The sequence below is a fragment of the Callorhinchus milii genome, unplaced genomic scaffold (genome assembly GCF_018977255.1).
Source record: "Callorhinchus milii isolate IMCB2004 unplaced genomic scaffold, IMCB_Cmil_1.0 Scaffold5, whole genome shotgun sequence".
Lineage (NCBI taxonomy): Eukaryota > Metazoa > Chordata > Chondrichthyes > Chimaeriformes > Callorhinchidae > Callorhinchus > Callorhinchus milii.
Window position 1 is genome coordinate 3,551,408 of NW_024704746.1, and position 9,814 is coordinate 3,561,221.

At 50.8% G+C, this 9,814-nt stretch overlaps 1 protein-coding gene across 1 annotated transcript in view; it reads right to left on the bottom strand.

The window, feature by feature from the left end:
* sgip1a (SH3GL interacting endocytic adaptor 1a) overlaps positions 1-9,505 on the bottom strand; it is a gene marked incomplete at its 5' end in the record, with an annotated part of 28,750 nt that extends 19,245 nt beyond the window's left edge. The window contains 10 exons of the mRNA XM_007910052.2: positions 499-584; positions 1,105-1,156; positions 1,778-1,802; positions 3,307-3,318; positions 5,002-5,013; positions 5,462-5,643; positions 5,985-6,039; positions 6,464-6,520; positions 7,600-7,624; positions 9,411-9,505. Coding sequence (XP_007908243.2) covers positions 499-584; positions 1,105-1,156; positions 1,778-1,802; positions 3,307-3,318; positions 5,002-5,013; positions 5,462-5,643; positions 5,985-6,039; positions 6,464-6,520; positions 7,600-7,624; positions 9,411-9,505 — 601 coding nt within the window. The remainder of the gene's footprint in view (positions 1-498; positions 585-1,104; positions 1,157-1,777; positions 1,803-3,306; positions 3,319-5,001; positions 5,014-5,461; positions 5,644-5,984; positions 6,040-6,463; positions 6,521-7,599; positions 7,625-9,410) is intronic.
* Between the last annotated feature and the right edge of the window lie 309 nt (positions 9,506-9,814).

Below are 9,814 nucleotides of genomic sequence, written 5' to 3' on the forward strand. Positions count from 1 at the left end.
ACTGCCTCCACTCAGCGGGCTCCAGCTTACTCCACGTTCCCCCGCCCGGCCCACCCCACCATTGGTGGGCGGGCCTTCAGTCTCTCTGCCCCACCCTTTGGAACTCCAGCCCACAGCGCATTCGCCTCGTCTCCGCCCTAACCTCCTTCAAGGCCTGCCTCAAGACCCTCCTCTTCGACCGCGCCTTTGGTCAACCTCCTCCCCCCACCCTCCCTGCCCTCCACCCCTCCAGATCCCAATCCCCAGCTCGGGTCTAAATCCTTGACTGTCCAGCACCTTGGTAAGTCCTCCCAATGTGAAAGATGCTGTGTAAGTTGTTGTTGTTGTCCCCCTGGATTGGTGAGCGCAGAGGAACCTCCACAGTCCAGTTGCCATCTCGCTCACCTCCCTCTCTCTCTCTCCACATCACCCACAGGTGCATTGTCAATAGCATTATCAGTAGCCCGAAGACACTGTCACTAACCCGACTTGCACCGTATGTAGATTCACGGTAATTACCTTCTGATTTGAGAGTGTGGAACGCTGACTCCAATGGGGGGCCGAAGAGAGGAGCCAGAGAGACTGGGTCCTCTGGCTCCTTCTTACTGTGGGAGAGAGAGATAAAAGAGAGGTGGATAACAAGAGGGAGACAGGGAACAGAGAGACAGAGAGAGTGAGAGAGGAGGAGAAACATTAATGGAATCAACAGGAACATAGCTGTGAATCGACTTGTGGCATCTGATAATTTCGATGTTATAAATTTCATCCCAATTTGAAAGTGTGTCTTGGTTGTGAGAAATCACAAGGTCCTGCCAACTCTGCCGTTCAATTTACTCTCAAATACTAACTGTTGGCAGCAGCCCCGGCCCCCGACCCCACCAAGACACCTGCTGACCATAACCCACCAGAGAGACTGAGGATCATAATAATCCTCGCATTCGATTTATCACGTTGTTCGACGTCTCAAAGCACTTCAACGGATGCACTGTAAAAGTGAATTGACTGGGTATTTGTGGACAAACTACTGACCCACCAGTCAATGCCTCTCTCAGTTATCCACCCCCACCCACCCATCACCGCGTTCCCCGCCCGGAGGGGAGAGATGGTGAGGACAGTGAAGTGTACCTGACGAGCTCGGGAGTGGGGGTTGATCGTCTGGGGCGAGCGATTTCTTCACCTGAGGAGGAAAGGGACAGAGGGTTCATTCGACCCCGACTCAAGGGACAGGAAATCGATTTCATATCAAAACAACCCGCAGCGACATTTCATCAGCAAAAAGTAACCAACTCGAGGAATTAGCAAAATAAAATCAAAGAAACCACCACCGTTTCTCTCCAGTTACACACCGGCACTGACACGTACAGATGTAGCACGGTGGGAAAATTGCTCATAAATATCCAATACGGGTACAGGGGTGTCCTGTCGCACGATACTGTCTTCCGGAGCAACAAAACGGTTGTTTTATGGGTCTTTGGTGTTGCTGCTGATGTCACTTCCGTGCAACAGGAAGCCCCACTGGCAATTGCTACCTGTGCAAAGTGTGCGTTCACGTCGGGACTTCACGTTGGGCGTGTGGGCGAGGCGCAGGAAGCGACATCAGCAGCATCCCAGCAGTCGGCCATTTTCACGCACCTCGTTTTAATGCGGGGTGGGGGGGGGGGGGGGATCCGAGCCCGTCAGCCCAGACCAATGAGTTATCGTGAAGGTCCTGTATATATACGCACTCAAAACATAGAATTGTGATCTGGGACGGCTCTGCCTCTCTCTAGGCATGTTGGAAGCAATAAGTAATACTCACAAGATAAATTTCTTTTGATGGACCCCTGGAGGGAAGGAAAAAAAACAGACAAACGTTGATGGAGGAAGGAAAATGAGATGACGCAGACTGGAGAGTCGCAGACGCTCTCTGGGGCACTTGACACTTACCATGGGACTCAACTAAATAGGTGCTGCTTGTTCTCTCCAATGCCCTGTGCACTATTTTATTTTATTCACATCACCCCCCAATGTATTTTATTTCGTGCTCGCCGCACAGGAAGTGACATCGGCGGCAACCCGGGCATTCGGCCATTTTCTTTTCATGCAGGCCGTTTGCCCTGTATACAAATAAGTTGCCTCCGATGTCACTTCCTGTGCATGGAGCCCAAAATGAAGTACAGACGGAGGGGAACCACGCGTTTCGTTCACTCTCTTGTGTGAGGAAGAAGTGATTAGGGTGTTTAAAAAAGGTCGGAGGGATGGACACTTGGGAATTGAGGAGATTGCGGCTGTGTGTGTGAGTGTGTTGTTGTGCGTGTTGGGGAGGGAGGGGAGAATGAGGCAGAGAAAAAAGTCGGCATTAATAGATTTGCCGTGATGTGATCCAATATACGGTGTAACAGGCTTGATGGGCTGAATGGCCTCCTTCTGCCAGGACCTAGAGGCTGTCCTTTGGACGACGGGCACTTGACACTTACCGTGGAAGATGCTGGCAGTCATGACTCGCTGCCCGCGGTGACAGAGAAGAATCCCGGGCAGGAGCTGGAAAGTTCTCCCAGATTTTACCCATTTCAGATTCTCAGCGTTTTGCTGCCTTCATTGTTGCCTTCTCCCCCCACCTCCACACTCCCCCCCCCCCCCACCCCACCCACCTCCACACAACCTGATGGGAATTGAAGCCCCTTCCTATTCCTTTCAGAATTCCAACGTGTGGATTAAGGAGATATTCCCCTGACTAGGACTATTTCTAGACATTTAACAGGTCTTACGCCATGTTTGCACGTGCAGATATCTCACTCTCTCCTGCCTGAGTTTTTTTGCTTGTACATAAAGAGCATAAGTATTTGCTAGTGGAAAGCAGACAAAGGTCCATCCAGTGCACCTTCCACCATCCTTGGGCATTCGCTTGCGCATGCCATGTCCCAAACTCTTCACTGGTTCCCCAGATATTATTTCCTAACAGAAATCTATCTAACTTTCTTTCGAAAGAATCAACACTTTCTGCTTCCACCGACTCTCTCCCTAGGGAGTCTGGTCCGTACATTTACTACTCGCTCACTGAAGTACTGTGTCCGTAGAAACACCAGTTACGTAGTACATAACGCCATGGGGCACTACATGTTGTTTTCTACCGAAAACAGGAATTACTGGGTCAAATCAATGAGGTTTAAAAAGCCCCCAAAGCGTCCAATTCTATTAAGTTGACAACAGTTTCAAGTACATCGCATCGCATGGCTTCCCCAAGGTCGTGGCAACATTAGGATTCCTCATCCTCGCCTATAATGAAACATCTAACAATCACCAGAAAGTACAGACCTAACAAACGCCCCAATATAAAGAACGACTCACCGGGCTCCGTCTCTGGGATCCGGCAAAAGGGAAGAGAGAACAGAGACCTGGTCAGAGAGTGACAGAGTTGTGAACACAGCTTTTTGTTGTGTGTGTAACAAAAACAATTGCACAGACATCAATAAAATCAATAAAATAATCAATAAAATTATCCTTGCACTCGGTACGGCGCCCGTCACGTCGGGAGGACGTCTCAAAGCGCTTCACAGGATTTACTGTAAAGTGGAGTGACTGTTTTTGTGGGCGAATGCAGCGATGTCACACAAACAGCCGTGAATGTCAACAAGCAGAAACAGCTGCTTATTCGCAGCGATGAGATACCTGACGACAGTGATCACTGCCCCTGCACGCCAAAATGTCTCCCAATCCTTCACTGGGGATTGCTGTCAAATTGCAGCGACTGTGCATCTATCAGAAAATATGGCAACCAATTTCAGTTCATCAGTATCTCACTCAGCTGTGACGGGATTGAGGGAATAATCCGGGGCACTATCAGACATGATAATAGCATTACGGAATCTTTAATGTCCGCCTGAACAGGCACAGACGGGAGCTCAGTTTAGCATCTCATCCATAAGATAGTCTCTCCGGGGTTGTGTTTCCTTAGCACTGGGCTGGAGAGTCAGCTTGGACTGTGATCTTTAAAGCCTGACGCTGGGACTTGGACCTGCAATCTTCTGACCCAGATACACGCACGAGTGATTGAGCCAAGCGCAATGATGATGCAAGTTCGACGAGGGGGAAGGGCTGGCGGAAGATAGTGAGCTCAGTGAGATTAAGTCTTGACCTAAGCAGGAAGGATGCTGGCAGGAAGAGGCACAGCTCAGGTATGGAGGATAAGAGTCGAGGACCTTAAATAAAGACAGCAGCATCGACAGGGTAGACAAACAGAACTATTGTCAGAGAGGAACAGCCCGAAGCTGTCAGATGGATCATTTCAGGAAATCATTTCATTACTGCATATTTCATAACCCCTTCATAACCAACATTTCATTTGTGTTTAACAGGCCACCCACAGAGAGAGATACACAGACACAGAGAGAGATATATATATATACAGAGACGCGGAAGTAGCAGTGGCGGAGCCTGACTCCGAGCAGGGGAGAGGGAGGAGCTGACCGTAAGCGCGGTCGAAGAGGAAGGTCAGCAGTTGTGTTCTAAAAAAGGGGAATGAGGGGGCGAGGCGGAGAGATATGGGGCAAGGGGTGGGGTAGGGGAGAATTCTAAAGCTTCGGGGCGTAGTGGCTGAAAGCACGGCCGCTGATAGTGGACCGGAAGGGTTGAGGGGCAAGCAGGAGGCCACAGTCAACTGAGCGGAGGTGACAGTAGTGGAGTTGGGAGAGAGGAGGTCGGAGAGGTAGCGAGGTGCAGGGCGTAAAGGGATTTGTAGACGAGCGAGAGGATCTTGAAATCGATGAGTTGTGTGACAGGGAGCCGGTGGAGCCTGGTGTGATGAGGGTATGGAGTTTGGTGTGGGTGAGGATGTGGGCAGTGGGGTTCTGAATCAGAGACACAACAACACAAGATTACATTTGTGTAGCGCCTTTCACGTCGAGAAGTCGGCCCAAGGCGCTGGACGGTGCACAGCGTATCAGACAGATAGATAGAGACACAGAATGCAGAGAGATAGAGAGATAGAGATATTAATTTGTTGCACGGTTTATGATTTAAAAAGAGAGCAAGTGTTAGACTTACCGGACTTCTCCTCTGAGGAAGCATTTAGTGAGAAAATGGAACAAGAGGAAAGATCGATCACAATGCTCCATGGCTGCGTGTCATGGCCTTGCTCCTTCCTATCTCGGTCATCTGCTAACCCCATATCAGCTCCCTCTGCTCCCACCCCACCATCGTCTTTCAGCCTTTTTGCCCCCACCTTTTGGAGCTTCAACCCACAGCCCCTCCTCCGTCTCCCCCCCTCCTTTGCCTCCTTCAAGGCCCGTCTCAATACCCTCTTCTTCGACTGCGCCTTTGGACACCCTCCTAACCCTACCCTCCTGATCACAACCCCAAACTCGGGTCCAATCCCTGACTGTCCAGCGCCTTGGAACATCCTCCTGACGCGAAAGATACTGTGCAAATGTCATTTTGCATTGCGTTGTTGAAGCGAGACCCCTCGCCCCACCCCCACCCACCATCCCCCACTGCGAGGACTCACCACTGGGGACGGTGAGAGGCAGATGTTGCCCACGGAAGCCTTCAGCTCGTCCACGCTGGGGGCCACGCAGGGAGGGGCGTCCACGGGGGGCAGCGGCCGGATGTTGACGGTGAATTTCTTACGGTGATCTTCCTCCGACTCCGATTCGCTCGAGGAGTAAAAGTGCTTCTCTTTGGTAGGTGCTGGAGGGAGGTGCAGTCAAGGGAACAGCACGCAATGCTCTCACTGAGCAAGGCACCCTGCTCCCACTCCCCCCAACACACACGCACATACACACAGTCACACACACAGTCCTTCCCACCCCCACACACATACACACAGCTATCCCCCTCACACAAACACACACACACACAGCCAGCCCCTATACACAGACATCCCATCCCTCTAACACACATACAGAAACTCAGACACACTCACAACAGACACACATAGCCCCCACCCACTCTCCACACACCCCCCCCCCCACCCCCACCCCAACACACAGCGAGCTCACTCTGACGAGGTGGAGTTAAAAGATTATAACCTGATTTGTCATCTGGTCTGACGCTGTAACCTTCATCATCAACCTCTGGGGAATTCTGAGAAGAAAAGAAAAGGCAGGATAAAACGGCTAGAGTTACTAACACACTCAAACCCACACATACTCACCCACACTGAAACACACATACAAACACACACAGACAGACAGAAACACACACGCTCATTGAAACACACACCACACACACTGAAACACACGCCACGCACACTGAAACACACACACACACTGAAACACACACACACTGAAACACACACGAACACACACAGATAAACACTCTCAAACATTCCTACATAGCGACAGATGCAGCGTTGTTGGTCAGTGGGATAAAAACCTCACATAATAATAATAATAATATCACATCGCATGCCACATTCTGCGCAGAGCTTCTCCCACCTCTGCTCCCTGGGGAAGGTTGGGGAGCTGGAACTCTTAACTCCTGACCTGAAAGAGGATCAGCCACTTACATAACGCTCCCAGTCGATCTCGGAGTAGAATCCATTGGGAGCTCCGTTGCTCTTCCTCTGCAACAACAGAAAATGACATTTACCCAGCGCCCGCCGTGGGGGACAGTGTCTGGGAGAGTTGCACAGAGGACGAGAGGAAATAATCCTTGCATTTGATACAGCGCCTCATCGCGTCGTCACAGAATATAGTGTAAAGTGAATTGACTGTATCTTTTGCAGGCGAAACGCGGCAGCCGATTGTGCACAGCAGCGTCCCCACAAACAGCCGTGGATTGACTGAGTGATCAAATTATTAATTTTCTTTTGAAGGGATTATGACCCCCTGAAAAGCGATTCACCCAATCAACTAACCACATGGGAATCGAACCCGGGTTCTCTCTCGCTTATGAAGCGAGCGCTCTAACCACTGTGCTACAGGACTCAGCGAGCAAGAGCGGGTTTGTTAAACTGGGAAGCAAATGGTTCTATTTGGTAATTAACCAATTTAAAATTAATTATGATAATTACTGTGCTTGACCCTGACTGCACCCCTCACTTTGGTATTACTGATAATTATCATATAGAGACAGAAAGATCAGATACTATCACCCCCCCCCAACCCTGCTCACCACCCCGCACCCACCCCCCCAGTCAGTCTGAACATGCAGCTCCGCAGTTTCCCTTTCACGCAGGTTGGGGATTCAAGCCCTCTATGTTGGGGACTTTCAGCTCATAAGTCCACACTGCTGTCTCCCATCGTATAGCCAATCACCCACATTAGTGACCCACAAACAGTCGTGAATTGAGGGACCACACATTTTTTTTAAAAGGGATTATTACCCCCGGAAAAGTAATCCGCCAATCGACTAACAACAGGGTTCCGACTTATTTCTAGTTGACGGAGGTGTGTGGAGTAAGGAAACTTGTCTAAAGTTTCACCCTGCCCGGGAACCGAACCCAGGTCCTCTCACTGGTGAGACGAGCGTCTCTCTGACCACTACTCTACAGGACGCCGCAGGAGTGGGCAGGTGACCACGGGCGCGGTCAACGAGCTAGGATTTAAATTGTGATTTAAAGCGGCAGTGAAAGGGTTACTGAGGATGGCGTGTGAGTGCGCGTGTGTGCGTCTGCATTGCCAGACAGCCCATAATACTCACACTTCCATCTCGGTCGGGCGAACCTCTGTATGAGAAATAAGAGAGATTAATTTATCTGAAACACACAGGGAGGGCAGGTGTGGGCGGGGGGGGGGGCGAGCTGGTTCCCTCGGCTCCCGATCAGCCAACCCAGGAGGCAATGATGCCAAGTGTAGCCTCAAATACTGCCCCCCACCACCCACCCTCACAAACACCTGCCCCCCTCCGCTAGGATCAGTGACTCAGCACAGAGCGAGTGGGGGGGGGGGGGGGAGAGTGGGGGAATGTGTGTGGGTTACAACGAATTATTGGATGGATAAATAAATTGTCATGTGCACTTTGATCGTCTTCACACTAATTAATGGTTTAAAGAGAATTTGTAATGAGCCGTTGCTCTAACATGTCTTTGGCTTGTACCCCCCCCCACCCCGTGCCCTCCGCTCGACACTCAACGCTCCTACGGGGGTGACATGGACATGCGTTGTTCTGTTTACATGAACATGTAAACTCCCAGTGGGTTCCATCACTGATTTGATCAAACCGTTTGAATGAGCTCATAATTATCAGGTATTTCATGCCACTCTAATTTAACCCGATTCCCTGCTCTCTCCCCCCATCGGGCATGTGCTAGTGCTCACTCCCCCCCCCCCCCCCACTGGAGCTCTCTAAAATGGGAGATGGACGGGAAAGTAAAAGAGGGATTAAAAGATGTGGGAAAAGATGTCGGAACGGTGTTCGAGGATGCGTCATGGTGTAATAAGCTGTTGAAGCAGGCTGGGTGGGCTGAAGGGCCTCCTCCTGCTCCTGTGACAGGCTGGAAGCAATCGGTGAAAGAACAGCCTCGCATCTATTCGAGAAGCCTTTGTCTGACTGAAGCTGAAGACTATAAAAGACGATGACTCAGACGGGTTACGATGCTGTTATTCGGTGCGTGTTCCCCCCCTTCTCCGCTCAGCCTGGATCGGGCTTGGTGTGTAGGTGTCTGTGACTCACACTGAACCTGCCGTTTGATATTGGCTCTCCTCAGGGTCACTGAACCTTTTGCAGCCTTTGATGTCAGCGTTGGCCTGACAGGGGTCATATTGGTCCAACCAACCAGGGTCCAACTCGCTGTGATCTTACACAGCCTTTATCTACCTCTCAGTAGCGTTTGCATTTATACGTATGTATACACACGCACACCCACACACAACGCCCCTCACGCAGGGTGAGGTCCCAGAGAGCTTGACAGTGTCATGTTTCATACCTGGTTGGCATCTCTTCCACACCCACCACCCCCCCCCCCCCACCACCCCGACCGCCCCCGGGATAATGGAACGAGTTTCCTTCACCCCAATGGAATGGAACGCGAGCAAACTCACTCTTCACGGTGTCAAAGGGGGGGGAGTGGGAGCGATCTGCTCAGCGATCTGTGCGTCAGGTTCCAAAAGGCCCATCTGTTGGCCAAGGACATTACAACACCTGGATTTGACAACAACTATTGAAACAGCTCAGGAGGAGGCCACTCAGATCAGCAAGCCCGAGCAGCTGCTCGCTCTCCCCAGGAGGAGGGGGGGGGGGGAGAGCTAGGAGGTACTATTACCTTCCCCCCATTGCACATTACCCTCAACCCTCCCTGATCCCACCTCCGTCCTGTCCCCCAGATCCGAAATCTTTGACTATCCAGCGCCTTGGGACGTCCTCCCGACATGAAAGCGCTGTGTAAGTGTAATTTTGTCTTGTACTGTAATTTTGTGTTCATGGACAGCGACGGGAAAGGGTGTTAGTGGGGTACGGGAGGTATTTAGCTGGTCCACTTCCCATTTGCCTTCCCTACTGACGCCAACACTCACGTTGAGTCAGTGTCTTTCTCTTTCTTCCGTATCCCAAAGGCTTTTCTTGTACGTTTTTTCAATCCTGTTGGAAACCATAAAATATAATAATAATAGCAGCATTTGATATCATAATAATAATCCTTGCATTTGATATAGCGTCTTATCACGTCTTCGAGATGTCTCAAAGCGCTTCACAGGATATACTGCAAAGTGAATTGATTGTAAACATAATGATAATAATTACTGTGCCGTCCCTGCCCGACCCTGACTGCCACCCACAATTTGGTATTACTGACACTAACACCCACCTCTCACTCCCACCACCCCCGGCCTCCACCCCATGTCTGAACGTTGAGCTCCGCAGTTTCCCCCTCATCCAGAATGTGGGTTCAAGCCCACCATGTTGGGGGCTTTCAGCTCAG